Raw genomic sequence first — 21666 nt, 5'->3', positions numbered from 1 at the left:
GAGGGGATAATGATTCTAAGATTATATGGCGAAGTATGAACTATGGTTATTTCAGGTGTGCGTGTACTAGAAATTTCTTAGTTGTCCTCACCGATCCATTTTTTTCTCTCTGCTGTGTGCCCCAAGCTTACCAATGTAGATTACATCAAAGGTTTTCCATGCCCTTTGGCTTCAGTTTGACTGAAGGGTATTACCCAGAATAACGAGTTCAGGTATTTTTAACGCCCATATCCTGGATTCTCTGAAGTCTCTGTGAGCTGAGTCCTGAAGATCATAGCTGCTGTCAGGTGGCCCTTTCCATACAGCTGTCTACCAACCAGTAACCACTCCCTCCTCCCCTCCCTGTTCTTCTCCTACCCCTCCTCCACACTCTCCTTTACCACTGCCCTCCCCTCTTACTCTACTTTTCTTTGCCTAGAGGTTACCATATGATGGACTGAATTGTGTCACCTCTAAATTCATACTGTGAAATCTTAACTCCCCAGTACCTCAGAATGGGACTGTGTTTGGAGATGGAATCTTTACAGAGATAGTTAAGTTAAAATGGAATCATAATTAAGTTAAAATGGAATCATTAGGCCTCCTTAGAAGAGATTAGGACACAGACAGCTGCTGAGGTAAAGACCATGTGAAGTCACAGTAAGGCAGCCATCTACAAGCCAAGGAGAGGATTCAGAAGAAACCAATCTTGCCAACACCTTGATTTTAGACTTCTAGACTCCAGAACTATGAGAAAATAAATTTCTGTTGTTTAAGCCACCTAGTTTGTGGTGGCTTTGATGTGGCAGCCCTAGCAAACTAATACATGCCATGACTCCTCTGTTAACAACTTAAGAAAAAATTCTCCATTAAACTTCTCAAATCATCTATTTTGAGTCCCGTTTATTTCCTGCTGGGACCCTGACTGATCCAGTAGGACTATACAGGACTTATTTCCAGATCTGTTCTCACTCTTATTTTCCAAAATTTCTGCAGTAATAAATGGAATATGTTTTTTGTTTGCTAAAGAAGTAAAAAACACTGTTATGGAACAAAACGTGGTTTGGGAAATTTCCATATAGAATGGATTTATAATCATAGGCATCCAACATCAGCCCTCCTCCACAAATCCCCTAGATTCCCACTGTTATGTCTGAGGGATTACAAAAACAGAACAGGGTCTCAGTGTTGCAACTAGGGGAATCTGCCACCTTTGGTCCAAAATCTAGAAGTATTTCTGAAGGTGGCTGCCCATGCTTCCTTTTGTGGCAAAGAGGAAGACTCTGCACAAGTGTAAGGAACTGTTATAGTACCCACTAAATATTCTGTTATACCAGCCCAACTTAGAGAGACAAGGAGCATCAGAACAAAACTGGCTCTTATAAGCTGCACTAGAAAGCAATCATACTCTGAGAAGCCACAGTGAGAGGGCAGGGGAGGGGAACTGGCATGACAGGATACTCCTGGCTGCCACACTCAACAGAAAAAGGAATTCTTTCACTGGAGTCTGAACTCTCTTTTCATACCATCTAGATCCTTTCTGAGCCTGCTGACTTGTCAGCCTTGGTAATATTAAAGGCACGCTGCAAAATACTTGCTTTGAAATTTAGAAACAAATTTTATTTAAGATCTGAAATACAATTCCTAAAATATCAACTTCTCCAGAAAACCGTGGCTACACAATAATGCATTGCCTCTATCATGTTAGAACGTGCATTAGACTCAAATACAAAAACCATGAAACAAATCACCATCCTTCAACAATTTGAGCAAAGATAGAATGCCTAAGGAACAACATAGATGGACTTGCAGAGGATGGGCTGTTTTACTTCAAGCACCATAAAAAAAAGAGCACAAATGCATGGGTTTTCAGGTATATACATTAAGTTGAACCTTTGGCACTAGGAATCAGGGCATTTTGTCACGTAGCATTAACACATATTAGAAAATTGTGTAGTGTCAAAGGGATAGAACCACCAGCTTTCAAGCAATGTTGTCAACTAGGCAATAAAATGTTCTACTGAATGTTTCTTCTTTGTCTAATTACTGCGTACACTGGTAGCAACTTTGAAATGAGAAAAGGAGCTTGTACTCCTTTCATTTTCTGTTTAGAACAAAACAGAAAACAAACTGAAACATAAGCCCTGTTATACATTAACAATTTTAAAGAACATCAATTATACAAGAAAAAGACTAAGAACAAAAAGAGTGTTTACAGATACCAGACGTAACAGTGAGTGGTCAGTAGACCCTCACAGGGCTTTGCGGTGGTACTCAGCCGAAGCCACTTTGTAATCACTGGCAGTAAACAGAGATGCAGCATTCTTTGCCAGATATTTTAGGAAATCATGCAAATAGCCCAACAATAATGCAAGGCTCTTCTCATCAAGGGGCGTATATGCCAACATTGCTCCGATTCTTACAAATAATCTCAGTAGGTGTGGGGCTCCATAAACCTGGGACATTGGTGCATCAGGGTGAGCCAAGAGGATTTCTGCATACTGGGGCCTCTCAAATTTGTAGAGCAGCTGAGTGCCCAACATCACATTGAAATATTCTTTTATTCCTGCCACAACTTCATTAACTGCGTATTCCTTGTTATCAACATTTCCCTGCGACTTTTTGCAATTTGCATACTCTTCCAGAATTGCATCTACATTTTTCTTAGCAGGGAGTTGAAAGAGCTGCTTCTGCCTGGTAACTAAGTCCCAGTCCTCAACAAGCCATGGTTTTAATTCTTCAGGAATCTTCACTTTAACTTCCATTCTATTCTTAAAGGCCTCCTCGCTTTCAACAGTGGGATCGGCCCGGGCCCTTTTCTTCCGAGGTGGCTGGGGTGCTTCGCTGGTACTGCCACCATCTCCATTTCCAGGAGTCTTCTGCTTGTTCTTTCTTGTCTTCCTCACAGATCCTGAAGGGGGGTTCTCTGCAGAGCGACCCCCCCATCGCCCTGGGAGAGCTGGTTCCAGATTCTTCTGCTGTGGACCAGCAGTCTTCTTTCCTGAGGAGGCCCCTCTCATCTTACTTCTCTGCATATTGCTTCTAGTTGGTTTTTTAAAGTTGTCTTCTTCTGCAGATTGTTGTCCACGAGTTTGAGAACCCTGCTTTCTGGAACTCATTCAACCCTGTTTTTATTCCAACCACTGTAATATATAAAGGATTTTACTTGGCTGTTTTCTGTCATAACCCTTAATACACACTGCTTCATAAAGGCTCCCAAAGTAAAACACAAGCTATTCTCTTGAAATTTGTATTTCAAATCCTAGTTCAGGATCACCTGTTAAGTGACTTACTACCTCTACCCTCACTTTGATCCTCACTATCAACCACTATTCTCACCCCATCCGATCACTCATCAGACCTGCCTGTAAGTTAGTTTTTTGGTACCGCTCAAAAGACAGGAATATAATTTTAGAAAAAGAATGAATTAAATGGAAAAAAAACTGTAGAAGGCAGCAGAATTGAAATTAAAGGCTCTGAACAAGAGAAATGACAAGATGAAATAAAAAAGATTAGTTGACTGGAGGCAAAATGACTAAGTAAATGCTTTTGTAGGAGTTCCCTACTTTTGTAGGAGTACCCCTGACTTGGGGTGATGACAGAGTCAAGAGAAATCAAATACAGAACTTGGTAAATGAAGAGGGAGGAGTCAAAGGTGGCTCTGCAATTTTAAGCCCGGGTAATTAATGAATTAATAAAAACACTGATTTTAATGGTTAGTTTAGAATTAGCAATGAAGTAAATGGAAATAATTCATCCACTCAGTGAGTCATCATACATTAATACACATCTGCTTTGGGACAGATACTATGCCAGATGCTAGTGATTTAAGTATCTAAAGTGGCAATTAAAAAACTAGGTTAATACACTGAGAGTTATAGGCACAGAGTACTTTGGAGCAAATAAATGGCATAGGACACAACTTCTAGTATTAGCTTGTTGGAGGAGGTGATAATTCAGTGAGGGAGAAGTCAGTGATGACTCCCAGGTTTTGAGAATGAGTGATTAAGGCATCAGTATTATCACTCAATGAGACTGCATCTAAAGGAGGAGGAAGTCGATTAGAGAGGAAAGAAGTTCAGTAGTGGATCTACTAAGTGTGAGGTATACAGTTAAACATTTAACTTTAAAGCTCAGGTGAGGGTCAGAGCCAGAAACGGAGATCTGAGAGTAATCATCATACAGCTGCTACCAGAAGCTATGAAAACCATCAAAATCATTCACGGAGAAAAGAGGAAGAAAAACTGAACCAAAGTATGATATAGTATAAAATATAGTAGAGAGAACTAGTAAGATAAAGATGAAAAAAACAGTATTCTATGATTCTTACAGTGTGACAGATGAAGCAATTTTTTTGACTTACGTAATCCTCTTCCTTCTTTCCCTTCCAAGAACTCCTAGTGTTTTCCCAGATGGAACCTCCTAGATCTCCTGGAATGGTCTGGAAGGATGAGGCTGGGGGCACAACCTAGAAAGGGAAACAGATTATTCGCAATGAAGATGAACTTCTGTGAAATAACACAGAAAAAAAAACCTAGTTTTTTGACCATGTGGTTTACAACTGCAATTATAAGAGAAAATATATGACCTCTGCTGTTACATACTTCTACTTCAATTAGACTCTGCCATTTATGAATTGTAAGGACTTGGGCAAGATATGCAAGCTCTCTTAGCCTCTTTTACTCATCTAATGAGGCCAAACTATCCCTTGACTTCACAGGTTCTTAAGAACTTCATAAATGAGACCTGGCTAAATAGCTAGCGTGGTATCTTGCAGGAATACATGTGAATATGGGTATAAAGATGTTCACTGCAGTGGTGCTCTTAATACCGAAGAACTGCAAACACCTCAACATTCATCGGTAGGGCAATGGGAACACAGATTCTGTATGCACACTATAGAAGAACATTCAAATGAATTAAGCAGAGAACCATGTATGGATATAGAAAGATGTTCAATGCTACATTATTAGATAAATAGGCATAATGTTTAATAGGTACAACAGGATCCTGTAGAGAGCGCACAGGCCAAGATATAACATCAGTCCTGTACAGTTCTTATATACAGTATGATCAAATTCCTATTTTAAACTAATATGTACAAATGCATAGGAAAAGTATCCAGATGAATCAGTACCACTGTTAAAATCAGGGTAACCTCTGGGAAAAAATGATGATGGTAGATCAGCCTTAAACCAGGTTTCTCTGGTAACTATTAATTTCACCCACATAAAAAGGTCCTTGGCCAATCCCTAGCCCTTAAAACAATGTGAGCAGGTGTAAAGGAAGCCCTGAGAGGGAAAATAAGATGGAAAAAAATGCTAGACAACTGGAGCCTTGAATCAGGGAAACCAGTTATTGGGAAGACAGGCCTGAGTACCAGAGATTTCATTAGGCAAACGATACCCTCTCACTTAAAGGGCACAAATATCTGAGTAAAGAAATCAAGGGCAAAGGAGGTCCTCAGAGAGCACCAACTCTGTGAATACGGATATTGACCCTGTGGGAATCAGAAACCTGCCTGAGGGATAAAGAGACACATCCTTTGAAGGATCAGACAGTAGCCAGTGTGTCATGGCATTGCACTGTAAGCCATTGAGCTTACAAAAAGGATGTTTCTAAACAAATACTGTGCCCAGGACAGAAGGGAGACAGTATCTGAGAATTTAGTTAAGTAATTTACTTGAAATTCAGAAAGCCCACCTCAGAGTTAATATAGTACAGAGCTTCCACAATACACGGGGGACAGTTAACATACCAACTAAAGAAAGCAAGATGGCTCAGTGCCAGCCAGACTGTGAAACATAAGCGAGGCCAGGTGGGATGCCAAGTATTTTGGAAGTCTCACAGTCAGCAGCAACTCCTTACTGAGGAGGAACTTTAAAATGAAAGCTGAACCTACCGTACATCCCCTGGTATTGACCCCATATATTCATTCATAGGAAAACTACAAAAAGGAATTCTACCTGGTTCTAATTAACTGGGTGGGTTCTGTCATTCTCTACAAATTCTTCCCCTCATACAGTCTCAATGAAATAGCTGACATTTTACAGAAAAAATACCTGCACCACAAATCAAGGTTTGTGACTGCTGAATAAAGCCACGGAAACAGCCTTTGTATTAGTTGTCTCAGTTCCTTTATTTTCATCTAAGTAGCCTACAGACCAAACAAGCAACTATTACTATCTGGAAGTCAGAAACCAGACATGAAAAGAAGGGAGTAACTACCTTTTGATGTCTGGCTCCTACTTGTAAGTTTCTGGATAGCTTTCCACTCTGTATATCCCTTCCCAGCTTAACACTGCTCCACGATCAATGACAGATGTGCTGTGCACATTCATTTAAAAAGTTTGCACTACAGATTACTTAATTTGGGGCTATTTTAAACTGAGTTTGCCAGTTTGTCTTGAGTTTCAGGCTTTATTAGTGTTTACTGGCTTAGTACATCTACCCTTTGCTCCATCATAATCTCTCCATTATCTCCATTTAAATACTACATAGGTCTTCTTTCCTCCTCAAATCTCCAACTCTAGTCCAGGTTTCTCTTCCATCTCCAATACCGTATGAAGTGGATCTTAGTACTCCAGAGTTTAATATTTAAAGGTCTTGTGTTATACATATCACATATTTATCTTTGAGCAGCACTTAGGTCCCTGGGGGGGCACACTACAGAGAATCAAAGTGAGGAAGTGATTCAATACATGAAGAAAATGGAGGCACAAATTAGGGACAAGTCATCAAGTATTTTCCCACTTGTTTTCTACAGGTCAGCTCTGGGGGTAGGTCAGACATTGAGAAAACACATTTGTAGATTTTCCCTAGTTTTCTAAATTTCTGTGTAAATACTTATTTATACTGATCATCAAATCTCAACTTTCCCTATTTAAAAATGTGGTATCACAAACTAGTTTTCTTTCCCATGTAACATAATATACATCTTGAGAGCTGTGTACTTCATCAAATGGTCCTACCTCAATCTAACCACCCGTAACAGAAAGTGAGTCCTCTTCAATTTACCCTGCAGTAAATATTGCAACATTTTTGTCCTCATTTCCCATTATTTAATACTTCCAGATGCAGATTTAGGGGGTCAAGAGGTAGTAACACTCACCAAATTACTTCCCCAAGCTGTGCCAGTTTCCAACCTTACTAGGAGTGTGTACAGCTATCACTTATACTCTGGTCAGCAGTGGCTAGGCTCATCTACAACATCTGATAAAATGTTTAGTTGTTCAGGTTTTTTTTTTGTTGTCCAGTTTTTATTAGAGACATTTTAACATTTAAAAAGTGTCTACTGACTATATAGGCTTTGGTCCTGTGCCCATTCAGTTGGTTCTTAGTGATTTTAACATCTATAGGAGCTTTTTAAAAAATTTTTATTTATTTAGGGGGGCCTGGGTGGCTCAGTGGGTTAGAGCCTCTGCCTTCGGCTCGGGTCATGATCCCAGGGTCCTGGGATCGAGCCCCGCATCGGGCTCTCTGCTCAGCAGGGAGCCTGCTTCCCCCCCCTCTGCCTGCCTCCCTGCCTACTTGTGATCTCTGCCTGTCAAATAAATAAATCTTTAAAAAAACCACAACATCTATGACTATTGTGAATGGTGCCTTGTTTTTACTTCTGCATTTATTCAAATGTATGATGCATCCCAATTTCAGAGACATTAAAATGTGGGAAAATGTGTCTTTTTAAGATTTTATTTATTTTACAGAGAGAGATTACAAGTAGGCAGAGAGGCAGGCAGAGACAAAGAGGGAAGCAGGCTCCCCACCAAGCAGACAGCTCGATGCTGGGCTCGATCCCAGAACCCTGAGATCATGACCTGAGCTTAAGGCAGAGGCTTTAACCCACTGAGCCACCCAGGTGCCCTGGATCTCTTTATATATCAAAAGTTGTCATTCTGGGGCAAATATTTCCCCTAGTGTTTTTTATAGTGCCTGTTAAGATTTTAGAGTTTTACATAATGAAACGTTAACTTTCCTTTCCACTGTTAAAAGATGTCATTTTAATGGAGGTTTTAGATTTTCTTAATCCATCCAGAATTTGCTAAGTTATGAACAGAAAATCTGCCTTATTTTCCCCAAGTAGTTAATACTGTGGCATCATTTATGGGTAATCTTTCCTTTACATAGGTGTAAATTCCAAAATACATAAAAATGGGGGAATTCCTCCTTTTCATCCCCTTCCTAATCCCAAAATAACTGTGTAAGCTTTCAGATCTTATGTGCATAGTCACACAAATATATAATCTGTAAAACTAAATGTGTACTTTATATTTCATTTGGCAAATGTGAGACATATTGCCCCCCCCTTCTCACTTTGTCATGGGCATCTTTTTGTCCACACATACCTAGCTCATTCTTTTTAATATTCACATTACCCTATAATCTCTATGTGGCAGAATTTAACCAGTCCTTTATTAACTTTTAAGTTGTTCCCAGTACTTCATTATTACAGAAACGCTGTAAGAGTTGTCAGTGTACAGATATATTAGAGCATCAGGGATTTCAGGACTACTCTCAAAGGATTGGTGTACTTTTAACTTTGATGAGATAGAGGCAAATTCAATTTGTAAAGAACCACTTCAATTTGTACTCCCAGCAAAAATTATTAAAGTTCATTCACCTATACCTTGAGCAACACGGGATAAATGTCTTTTGGAAAAAAATTTTTTTTTTTTGCTTATCATCTAGTATGTAGTATATCATTGAGTATCTTTCACACATCCATGTGTATGTTTTTCTTATGTGAATATATGTTTCTATACTAGATTGTTTGCTTCCTTTGCTGATTTCTAATAATAAATCCTAAGTATTCCTGGATATGCTGGAAACATTTTTTCTAAACTCATTTTCCTTCTCTGGGGGTGAGTGTATACATAAAATCACACAGAAAAATATGTCAACCTTTTCCTTTGTGAACTTGGCATTTATGTCACACCTAGGGAAAATGCTCCCAAATCAATATTCTAAAAAGGATTTCCTGTATTTCTTGGTATTTCTATAGTTTCTTCCAAATATGTAACTTTTCCTAATATTACTTATTAAAGAGGTCATCCTTTCCACACTGATCCGAAATTCTATTAGAGAACATTCTAAATTCCTAGATGTGCATGGGTCTTTGAAGGTACTCTCTTCCCAATGATTTGATTATTCAATTGTTAAATGTTATCACTATTTCTAGGTCACCTGTTCTGTCACAGTGGTATCTGTTCTCACACCAGCATCGCACTGGTTTAATTATCATAAAGACATAAATGTTGCCCTAGAATAACACTTGTAAATAGTTTCCAAGGATGTTTGATGCGTTACTTGAAGTAGCAAACACTGAAGTCAATGTGGAGGACTATTACTAGTGATTTATAAAGATAAAATGTGGTTTATCCATAATATGGATTATCACGCTAGTCAAAACAATGCCACTGTGAAAGGAATCAAATACAACTCTGAACATGAAGACATCCAAGGTAATTCTTTGAATAAAAACAGCAAGCTGCAAAAACAATACCTATAGTGTGATAGATACCATATTTATGTAAAAGAAAACACTATATATGTGTATATATATATATATATATATATATCCATGTATGTTTTTCAATAGGTACTTAAAGATCTAGAAGGAAACAGAACTGAGAATAGTGATGAACTGGAGGTTAAGAAATAGAAACCTGAGCCTACTTCATAGTATTTAAACCTTTTCATTATAAGGACAATATATTCACATTATCAATTATGAGACTAAAAATCTGTCTTAAAATATACATATTTAAATTCAATGATCTCAACAGTGGACTTTTCAGTAAATTATCACTATGTATAATACATTTTGTAGGCACACCATTCAGACTGGTTTCCCTCCCCCCTTCTAGGTTCTGCCCATTCTTGTAGGTCCAGGTCAAGGTCCTTTTCCTCTTTGAGGCTTTCTCCATTTCAGGATACCCTGGACCTTGCCTTCTGAGCTCCTACTAGTGAAACAGCCCATCTCCCTCCCTTTTGCCCTTAATCATTCTCCAAATGGCCTCCTGTAAAGGGGTTTTGTGCCTACACATCTACTGCATCTTTCCCACCAGTGCAGCGCCCTTCTCTGCAACCCAGCTTTCAGAAGAGAAAAAAAAATTAGAAGGAAAATACAGTGACTCCATGGGAAAATGAACATTTCAAGTCACTAAAAAAACCTTCTTTCATCCCCTCATGCAAGTGATGGGCCATTTTGGAATGCAGACTCCGAAAGCTAACATTTTGGTATGGGTGTGTCACAAATCAAGTGTGAACAACATCTCCTATGGTTTGTTGGAATAAACCTTTAAATACACATATACCATGCCAGTTACATTTATATCCATTCTCTTCTGGATCTTGGAACACTTCCTTTATGTTTAACATATTTTTTGAGTCTGAGACAAAGGAGGAATGACACAAAAGCTGTTAGCAGACTGAATATGGTTATGATTTCCTAGTTAAAATTATAGTGCCTGGAAATTTCCTTGTAAATAAATATGATCAATATACTCAGTATCTTTCTAGATTGTTAGGACAAGCCAGAAGTCTTAATTTCAGAATTCAGTTCTAGAGGTAACTGCTGCTTCTGGAAAATCAGGAAAGAAACCGACAGCATTATTATTATTATTATTATTATTATTATTATTATTATTTTTACATTTCCAAACAGAAGAATCCACTGGTTTTAGAAATTTAAGAGTGTATGTGTGGGTAAACCAGGATGTACCAGAAGGACCAACAGAACCATAATTATTATTAAAGCAAACACTTATATGTACCAAGCACTGTCCCTTCAAAAATCCTATGAAGTAGGAACTATTACCATCTTTATTTTACATATGAGGAAATTTAGGGACAAAGGGAGGTAAGTACCTTGCCCAGGATCACACAGCAAGTGGCAGAGACAGAATTCAAACTAAGGAAGTCAGTATTTGCTTTCATTCACTAAATTATGCTATACGTGAGATGCCACGAAGTTTTTAAAGAAAGAATTATATATTTATACACACATATAAATATATGGAACTAACCCTAGGGTATCAACTGTATTATTTTTTATCAAAGAATGTAATGTAATCTGTTTGGGCACTTGCTACACTGGAAGCACCCATCCTTTCCTTCTTAGAATTTAGAGTGCTTTCCCAGATAGGTGCTTATTAATCTTCAAAATATTCCTGGACAGTTAGGAAGGTTATGTGGAATTATCTTGTTTGAGAGCTGAGGCCAGGAGAAGGGAGGCACTTACCTAGTTTCTGTAATCAGGGATGGTTCTGCAATCAGGATCAGATCTTCTGATCCTTACAATACAGCAAACTTAGCTTTTCTGATGATGGCCTGGAAGGTCAAAGAAGGGGACAGAAAAGGACATAACGTAAAAAGATATGAGATCCTTTTTTTTTCCCTCCACCAACCAATGCATTTATCACACACAAAGGACACAATGCCTGATAAATAATGTACAAATGTTTCTTTTCACTTTCTTGTGGTTCTATTTTCAAAACGACTTTACTGTACATTTATCTTTATTTCTGATAAAGTAACAGTCCTCTTTATACTTCTTATGAATAATAATTTCAAACGAATAAAAATGTAGAAGGAAGAGTAATATAAACCTATACCAATCACCCAGCTTCAACAATTACCAACTGAAGGCCATCTTGTTTCATCTATAACCCCACCCACTTCTCCCCCCCACTCCGATTTTTTTTAAGCGCAAGGAATAGCTGATTTTGTGCATTTTATTATGGAAAATGTCAAACATATACCAAGGAAGACATAATAATATAAGGAACCCCTTATGCCCCATCACTCAGCTCAAACAATTATTAACTTAGGGCCAGTTTTGTTTCATCTATGTCCCTCCCCATTTCCCCCTACCGCTGAGATTATTTTGAAGCAAATTACAGTCATTAACATATATGAAGTCATTCCCAGACATTTTATTACTTAATCCGCAAATATTTTCCTGTTTCTCTACAACAAAGATAATTTGAAATTGTAACCATTAATGCCATTACAACGTCTAAAAAATCGACATCAATTCCTTAAAAAAAACTGCAAATCCGTCTTCAAATTTTCCCGATGCATCTTAAGCAGCTTTTTTTTTTAAGCTGGTGTGTTCCAATCAGGATCCAAACAAGGCCTACTGATCGCATGTGGTTCATCTCCTGATCGCTCTCGTTCTCCATCTCCCCCCCACCCCCGCTCCGGCCTTTTAAACTTTTCAATATGGAAAATTCCAATCCCCGCTATTTTGAGCTAATTCTCAAATAGTAAATTATTTCATCAGTAAAGACTGGTATGTCTCTTTTATAGCTCGAATTTCTTATAGGAAAGAATCTGATGGGCAGGGAAAACACTATAATGAACGAATTTACATAATTTATGTTTTTCTTTCATTCTGTTACGCGGGTTTTTCACTACACAATAATAGCGAATAGCTTTCGGAACCAGAATTGGTATTAAGTGTCTTATACGCACTAATACACAGTACAAGCCTGTGAGGTACACGTCTCTGAGGTAGATACTATTATATCACCATTTTACAAACATGGAAACCGAGACACTGAAAGAACAGGAGCCAGCCCAAGCTGGGCGTTGGCGAGTAGAAATTTGAATGCAGCCCTGCTCAACTGCGAAGCCATTAGTTAATCTCGCCAATATATGCGACGATAAAAAGAAATCGTCAACCCTTTCACCCCACCCCCACCCCGAAACCTGAAACGAGAATCCAGTTCTTTCCAGCAGCCGACGTGTGATCACTGCCGTTCCTCCAACCGCCATAGTAAAGCCAGGTTTCTCTGGCAACTGATATCCATAGGCAGACACGTCACCTTGGAGGCGGGATTATAGCCTCCAGCCAATCACAATCGTCTTGTCTAAGTTTTAGAATGTTCCATAACCAAATGATTGGACAAGGCCTAACACGTCAGCGATGACACTTCGCCGCAGTAAAGGCGGGTGCTAGCAACCTGCTTCTTCACGGTTAAGGCTTGAAGCAAGCCAATCATCTTTTTTCTTTAGTGCGGACTCTGGCCAATGACTCTCGCCCTCTTAGGTTCTTAGCCCGCCCTCCAAAAGCGCGACGGCCGTTGGGTCAGAAGTCTATAGGGCAGGGTGTTCACGTGGCCTGTTTTCACGACCCAGAGTTCCCCTGACCAGAGTTTCTTTTTTTTTTTTTTTTTTTTCCTGCAGGGAGGCATTATGGGTTTTTTTTTTTTCTCCACTGGGAAAGGAAGTGTCTACGTGGCCTGCGGAAACAGGATGGGCGGAAATGAGCTAAGGTTCCCGCGAGTGGGGAAGCGCGAGGTTAAATTTGGGGGCACGCCCCCGAATCTCTTGCGCAACTGTCGGAGCAAAAAAAAAAAAAAAATAAAAGCGGAGCAGGGGTTTTAATGTGTGAGTTGGGGTGGTGGGTGTGTGGGTGCGTGGTGTTGGGGCCTGTGTTTGTGTGCGGGCAAGGTCGCGTAGCCTTGGGGTTGGGATGTGTACGCGGCAGCCCTCGTGGCGTCGGTGGTGGTGGGTTTGCGCAGGCGTGCTCCCCTAGCGTTGGGACACAAGCGTTGGGGCCGGTGTGTGTCCAGGAGCGAGGCCGTGCGTGTGTGTGCGCGCACATGTGTATGTGCTTGTGTGCGTGCACGCGCGCTGTGTACCGAATAGTATCTACTTCGTATAAGTTTGAAAACTGTTCTAATGAAAAGGAAAATAAGTAAAGGCGCCCGTAACCAATAAAGAGCCTTTGCCAGAAATATTTTGGCCTTCCCTATTGATTTAATTTCAGACCCTAAAAATACCCTTTTTTCCCACGTTTTTCTCTGCTGACAAAATCCTGTTCTAAACCATAGCCCTCCAATAAATAGTTCAGAGCCAAACGTTCCCATTCCCATATGAGCAGTTACAAGGTGCCACTTATTTCCCGTTTCCTAGTAACTTCTCCCTGACCCCCCCACCCCTCCAAAGTTGACTGCCATTCTCTTGGCACAAACACAGATTTCTGCTGGTAACATACGTGATAGCCTTCCCCTCCGTCTCTCTATCTATATTTATACACACAGAGACTCTGAATTTCTGTGGGGGCTGAGACTCTCTTACCTTTTTATCCTGATCTCCAAGCACAGTGCCCTTCAGGCAAGTACGTGGTCAGCTAGTTTTCCAGAAAGTTCTCTGGGTGAGGTTTATACCTCTTGAGTCTGCCACTAGATGCCACCAAATCCCAGCAAAGGATTGGCTGTTTAGTTCCTGGAATTATGGGATTTTGTTCCCCTATTTCGGATTTGTTGAACTTCACAAACAATGTATAGGGAATCATGTATATTTTTCATTGGTAAGGAAAAAATCAAATTAACTTTTGAAAATAAGGAGGCAGAGAACTATGGCCCTAGATTCAAATGTTTTTTCCTTATTTCTTCTTAAAAAAATTCCCCCTCCAGCCCTCTCTTCTTTTCTCCTTGCCTTTTGGGGGGTCAGAATTAATGAATGACCCCAGGCACTGATGCTGATAAAGATCTGAATCCTTTCTGTACATCTTTTTTTCCAATGCTAACAACATTCCCCAGTGGAAAATATAGGTGGCTGTTTAGTCAATAAAGACAGATGAAAACATGGACCCCGATACTGAAAACCGATCTTTTTCTCTTGAAATTTTTATTAAATATGTGTTTGCACCCTATTTTTTGTAGTGGCACTGCTACACTTTGTTATGTCTTTGGAGTTAGAGACCCAATTTTAATTCCACACTTAGCTGTGAGAACTTGGGCAAATGATTTATGTTCTGTGGTACTCAGTTTTTTGCATACTTTCTATATTTTAGATGCTGTGTCATATCCTTTACATGGATATTCGTCTAATCCTCACAAGTCCTTATTAGATGGGTATGAATAAAACTCAAAAAAACAACAATTAATGTATCTTTCAACTGCTAATCATATACATTTGTGTGCATGCACAAAGTGTAGGGGGCGCGATTTAGAGCTGTGGTTCTCAGAGTGTTTTCCAGACCCAGTGGTAGCATTATTACCACTTTTGGGGAAGTTGTCAGAAATTCAATGGTCAGGCTCCACCTCAAATCTCATGAATCAGAAATCCTAGGGGTGGGGTTCGGTGATCTGTGTTACACTGTTCTGCTGATTGCAATGTACACTAAAGTTAAAACCATGGCTTTGGAAGGCAGAAATGCAATGCTGGTTATGTACACTCCACTAGAGGGTGCTACAGAACTTAAAGCGAGGTCATAAATGATATGTTAATTGAGACACCCTGCATATTTTAGAAAAAATTTTTGTCCTTTTTCATTGATGTATAGTTGACATACAATGTTATATTAGTTTCAGGTGTACATCATCCTGCATATTATCAGACCCATTTTAAGATTAAAAACTAACTATAGAGGTGTTCAGTTGTTTTCTCGGTGTGGACAAGTATGGGAGTCAGGATTTGAACTTTACCTGCTTCTCAAGCCCAGACCCTTGACAGTACTCTGTTTTTCATCTATAATAGCTTGTCTTGCTGGGCCTCAAAATATATTACAGATACCTTGTTCCCTGCTTGGATAACATTGACTAGACTGCCAAGAAGAGGGCAGGAAAGCAAACTAAGTAAGTGGAAATATTTTGATTATTTCATACCCTCCCTCATGTTTCTTCTGTAATATCAAGTAAAGCTCTTGAGTGTTTTCCTTCTTGTTTTTATATTTCCCAAATGCTCTCTGTATCCTACACTTCTCTTTTTCAGTTTATGTCTGAACCTTATCTATGTGTGGAAGAGAAATCAGGGTGGTCAGGAAACAGTTGTTGAAAGCCTATTATGGGCCACACTATATAGCTCTATACACATTAATCCCAACGATAGGCCTGTAAATTAGGTGATGACTATCATCATTTTATAATGATGAAAATGAGTTCTAGAGACTATAATTATTTTTCTTTGGTCATACAACTTGTAAGTGGTGGAGTCTAGGTAATTCCTGGTATATCTGACAGTATTAACCACTAAAATTTCTACTGCTCAGTTTTGAATCTTGTTTAGTTACTGTTTATGTAACTTTCATCATGTTATTTTATTTTTCTGAGCCTCAGTTTTGCTATACATTAAGTGGGAACAAATATTCCTGCTTCATGTTAGAGGTGCAATATCCAAAACAGTAGCCACTAGACATGTGGGTATTTAAATTTGAATTACAGTTAAGTAAAATTAAAAATTCAGTTCCTTATTTGTATGTACTAAGCACATTTCAAGGGCTCAACAGCTACTTAAAGCTAATATTGGTACCATATTGGACATCCACAGGTAGAGAATATCCCCACCATCTCAGAAAGCTTTGTGGTACAGTGCTGATTTAGATTATATAAAGTATGTAAAAGGACTTAGCTTATTGTATAATTCATAGTAGTTGCCCAAGAAAAGTGATTTCCTTTGCTCTTTCCTTTCAGTGTTAGAGCTAGGTATGTTCTTCTGTTTTACTGACGGAGTCAGGAGAAGGGAGTAACTTACCCAATGTACTGTAATAGAGGATATGTCTAGCATTGGGACCTACATCTTCTAACTCTCTAGCATTCCCTCTAGTGGACCCATCCTTATGTGCTACTTTGTTGAATGAGATCTCAAGACTGAGGATGTGAATAATGTGAATTAACTTTGGAGTCAGGGCAGTGGCAGAAAAAGACATAGGAACTGAATGCCTTCTATGTTCCAGTCAGCTCTGTGCTCAGTTCTTTACATTTATTATCTTAGGGAATCTTCACTGAAGCCTGGAGAAGTTAAGTACTCACTTCAAGTTGTCAGTTAGTAAATGGCAGAGCAAATATTCAGACTTCTTTTTGACTCCAAAGCCCATTTTTTTTCATTATGAAATACTACCATCTCCAATGTGAAAACTCTCCTGCCCGTTCCACTTACTAAGTAGGATAAAGCTTCAGCAGATTCCTGCTTCTTAGTGGGTCCTCAGAAAATTCAAGTTACTCTTCTTCCTTTTGCATTTATAGCTGAACCATCATCTTCACAATCCGTTTCAACTGAAAGGGAAAGGTAGCTGAAATTACTTTTTGTTGGCTTCAAGATCCAAGTCCAGAGTTTACAGTCCCAGTCTTCAGAGAGAACACCAAATGGATCCAAGATCTCTACGTTAATTTTCAAGGCCACCAGTTGCTCAGACAATGCCTTTGTGCTAATTAGAAACGTGAGCCACCTGGGGGCAGAAAAATTGTAGAGAAGCGTCCACTCCAGTGAAACAATGAGAAAAATACCTTTCTTTCTCAGAGATGTTGGAGTTTCACCAGGGCAGTGGAAGAATGAATTTCAGCCTTTGTGTGTTCCTCTCATTGGGTACCCTTGTGCAGGGGGGCAACCTGCCCTGCCTAACAGTATCTGTTGCCCTTGCCTAGTGGCTAAGAGCCTTCCTAGGTCTGGAAAGTAGTGTCATTGTTTTCTGGAGAGAGTAGATAGGGTCACCAGTATCCTCTCATGGCTTCTGGATAGTAGATGAAATTGTTGCATTCTTAGGTTATTTTGACATTTTTTCATTTGGTTCTTACTAGCTTACTGGATGATTTTTAAAAGACTTTCATTAATTTAGAAGTTAAAAAAATACCTTAATATTTCAAGGCTAAGTGAAATGGTATTTCTTTTCTTTTTTAAAAGATTTTATTTATTTGACAGACAGGGATCACAAGTAGGCAGAGAGGCAGGCAGAGAGAGGAGAAAGCAGGCTCCCCGCTGAGCAGAGAGCCCGATGCGGGGCTCGATCCCAGGACGCTGGGATCATGACCTGAGCCGAAGGCAGAGGCTTAATCCACTGAGCCACCCAGGCACCCCAGTATTTCTTAAATAATAATTTTTTTAGTCTGTTTATAGCTGCCTCATTCCATAGGGATTTCACAAACCAGTTCAGCAAATTACTCTGCATCAGTCTAGTTTGCTAGCCTATGACAGACAGGACAAAGGATAGAAATAGTCATGGGAAAGTTTTATCCTTTTAAGGTATTCTATTTTAGCTCCTCTCTCTTCTTATAATCAGCCCTCCCCTGCTTCATCTGACCCATCCTTTTAATAGAAAGAGGTTACTTCAAATGACTGAGACCCTAAATCCAACCAGTGTAGTCCTTGGTGACCCTGCACATAATGTCTTGGTTTCCCCTACCTGAGTCAGTAGTTTAGCATGCAATATACTGAAATTTGTGGTTTTGTGGACCACAAGCTTTACTTGGAATCATCATGTTAAGTTATCCATGTTACACATAAACCAACAGAGATGAGGACTGATTTTTACCAGTGTATGTTGACTCCTACAATCTGATTGCTTTAAGAGGATGCCTTGAGCCAGTTTTCCAGAGATAACTTGTTTATGCTTATAACCTGCTCCCACAGTCCCCATTTTACTGGGAATGAGGAAAGCTAATGTCTTTTGAAAACTTCAGCTGGTGTCTTTTAAAGAGGACAAACCAGTAGTGCTTAAAGTGCTGCATCTTGAGATTGTTGAAGATTTATGATGGGTACTTGGGGGTTTGTTATACTATTCTTTCTACCTCTGTGTATTTTTTGAAGTCTTCCATAATAAAACATTTAAAAAAATAACAAAAAATGCTTTACCAGTCATGAGTAGGAGAACACATACAGGTTTCTCTTTAGAAGAGAACTAATTAACCTAGGAGTGGGGTGGAATGTACACTGCTTTAGTAGTGATGTGCCATGTAAAAATCTGGGGAGGGGAGATTTTAAATTGAAAAGGCCTGTGCATCAGAAATTCTGATAAGATCTTCTAAGAAGGAGAATCTCCTCTGACCTGTAGTCCCCCTCCACCAGACCCCTGAAGAAGCTGCTGTAACCAGCCACTATTACTGAAAGAATTGTATCATTCCTTGGGCATTCGGGAATAGGGGGAGTTTGAAAACCATGGAAAGCCAGGCATCAGGTAATTGATGAAAGCTGTGTTAGCCAGCAGGCAGAGAATCACAGGCAAAGGGTACCTGGGGGCAAGAGAGAGCTAGTACTATATAAAGGCTTCATTCTCATCCCAGGTGAGTGCTGGAGAGGGAAAAGCTACTAAGGAAGGAGGGGACCAGGGAGCTGAATATGTGGAATCTCAAAAAGTATTCTTTGAAAACTCCACGCCCTATCTAACTTGCAGGTTTTATTAAAAAAAAAAGATTTTTAAAATTTATTTGACAGAGACAGTGAAAGAGGGAACAGAAGCAGGGGGAGTTGGAGAGGGAAAAGCAGGCTTCCCGCTGAGTGCTGAGTAGGAAGCCCAATGTGGGGCTTGATCCCAGGATCCTGGGATCATGACCTGAGCTAAAGGTAGATGCTTAACAACTGAGCCACCCAGGCACCCTGACTTGCAGGTTTTAAAACATTTGGGAAAACACTCTTAAGGCAAAGAGTATACACACACACACACACACACACACACTCATGCCCAAGGACCTGGAACTTGTCTGCTGAGCTTGGAAAGGTAGGCTCCATAAAGTACACATTGAAAACTGTGTGGTTTGGTTCTTGTGCATTTACTGTGCCACTGAGCAAAGAAGGGTATTGGTACACTGCTGGTAGTGAGATATGATTGGAGAGGTGGGGCATTGTTTAGGGTGTGGGGACCTAGGAGGACATGTTCTTTTAAAACTCTGAAGGTTGAGGTAACATGATTAGAAACTGGGGACAGAGAAGAGAGCAAGGGCAGTTCTAAAAAGGTACAAAGCCGAGATTCACCCAGTTTCTCCTAGGCCAGAGTTGTGGGTGGGATGTCAGTCAGACCCAGGCGGGTGCTGCGCTTTCAATAGAGCTGGTCTGTGAAACTTGGCTGGGAGGACAGAGGAAGATTGATGTTTGCTTCAGAGTGGGGCTGTCAGCTGTGCTCACCACCTCACCATGGTCCCAGCTGTAAACAAAAGTCCTGGCCCTTCATGGCACTGCAGAGCCGTCCAGGCTGGTGTAAGTCTCTGAGGACAGCTAGACTATTTTGTCATCCTGGCTGACAACCAGAAGACAGAAGAAACAATAGAAGGTGGTGGTGGTGGTGAGAGGGGGGCAGGATTGGAAGGGGATGAGAAGCAGTGACTAGTGGGAAGGAGCTGTCAATTTCAAAATCTTAGGTCTTTGAATGCGAGTAACAGAACTGTTTCAGAGAAAGCAGACCCTTTTCCTTATCAGCTTCACAGATAGTAGTGAGTTACTAAAGGAGCTCTGCCTCATTCATTCATTCATTCATTCTTTTTTTTTTCCCAGTAGGCTCCACACCCAACCTGGGGCTTGAATTCATGACTCTGGAATCAAGAGTTGCATGCTCCACAGACTGAGCCAGATGTTCATTCACTTAATAAGAGTAACTTAATGTGCCCACCACTGGGCTAGGTACCTGGGATGATGCCAAAGTGATAGAAGACAGTTCATAAACTTAAGGGTCTTACAGGGAGTTTGAGGGTGTGTATAAGTTAACTAAAATACTAAACAGCATATCTTTAAATGCTAAGAGATAAACGTGGGATAGGGGTTTTTGAAGTGATTGAAGCCATATCCGGGCATGATCAGAGAAGGTAGGATTTGAGATGGCCTTGGAAAGATAGATATGATTTGCCTAGAAGGAAAAGGAAGTTGACATTCCAGGTTGGGACCAGAGCATTACAAAAATGAGGACTGCTTTGGCTAAAGCAGAAGGTTATTGTGTCAGAGACTTTCTTCAGCAACTCACCCACAAACTCCTCACCATAGCTAACCCAGACTTCAGGTCTTACTTGAAATGTCATATCTTCAGGAAGACTTCCTTGATCTCCAGGTTAAGTACCCTTGCTTTATGTTCCCCTAGCACCCACTACTTTCCACTTTTTAAGCTATGACTCTTTTCAACTAATGTCCTACTCTTGTCTCCCTACAATTTTCCCCCCACACTACACTCAGAATATTCTTTGCAAAATGCAAATCTGTTAAAACACTTCCTTCTTTAAAACTCTCCTCCTGAGCTCTTTCATTCTCTTGTGCTTCCCTTTATGTCCTTCCTGTTTCCATCCCTCTTACTTTTCCCTTTAGGTCATACCTTAAATGTTTCTGTCTCAGTGAAGCCTTTCAGGACATCACTTCCCCAAATTTCAACAACCAGGTCAAGTCCCTCTCTTAAATATTTCCATAATACTTCCACATTTTTCTCCATTTTATTATTCTCTAATAACTTAGTCCAAGTTTGTCTTCCCCACTAGAATATAAGCCCTCTGAGGCCAGGGCTATGTTTCTTCTTCACTGTGTTGCCCGTATATTTAGTACTATTCCTGGCATATTGTGGTAGATGTGCCACAAAAATTTATGAGTGAATCCAAGGGAGATGAGGCAATATTGGTAGGTGAAAGTCATCCTCACAAGATTGTTCTTATATCTAGGGACAAAAAGAAAGCTTTAAAAGCTTCTGATTATGGAATGAGGAAATAATAAGATAACACTGACTTTTAAAAAACAACAAAAAACCTATTCAAACAAAACCCAAAGAGCTCCAACCTCAGCTTACCAGAAGCCCTAGCCTCCCAGTTATCTTGTGGATTCATATTCTCTCATACCTGTTCCTGCTACCAGTTACTCCTCCAAAAACACAAGAAAATGTATTAATTATTCCAACCAGAGAGATTTGGCACCAGAGCCCAAATCACTTACTTTCACTTGCATTTGTTCATTCAGCTGATATTTATTGCCCACGTCCATTGTTTCAAGCACTGTGCT

At 39.8% G+C, this 21666-nt stretch overlaps 1 protein-coding gene across 2 annotated transcripts; it reads right to left on the bottom strand.

Annotated features, from left to right (window-relative positions):
• Positions 1-1573: 1573 nt before the first annotated feature.
• On the bottom strand, positions 1574-14151 carry MORF4L2 (mortality factor 4 like 2). Of its 2 annotated transcripts, none has more exons than XM_044236062.1 (4): positions 14068-14151; positions 11222-11310; positions 4343-4447; positions 1574-3122 (listed from the first exon to the last, which is right to left on the bottom strand). In XM_044236062.1, the coding sequence occupies exon 4, from the start codon at positions 3096-3098 to the stop codon at positions 2232-2234; it is 867 nt and encodes a 288-aa protein (XP_044091997.1). In that variant the 5' UTR covers positions 3099-3122; positions 4343-4447; positions 11222-11310; positions 14068-14151; the 3' UTR covers positions 1574-2231. The 2 variants fall into 2 exon arrangements, with proteins under 2 accessions (XP_044091997.1, XP_044091996.1); XM_044236061.1 differs by lacking the exon at positions 14068-14151 and adding an exon at positions 12694-12776.
• Between the last annotated feature and the right edge of the window lie 7515 nt (positions 14152-21666).

The sequence above is a fragment of the Neovison vison genome, chromosome X (assembly GCF_020171115.1).
Source record: "Neovison vison isolate M4711 chromosome X, ASM_NN_V1, whole genome shotgun sequence".
Classification (NCBI taxonomy): Eukaryota; Metazoa; Chordata; class Mammalia; order Carnivora; family Mustelidae; genus Neogale; species Neogale vison.
Note: the sequence above shows the minus strand (reverse complement) of the source record. Positions and strands in the feature narration are given on the sequence as shown.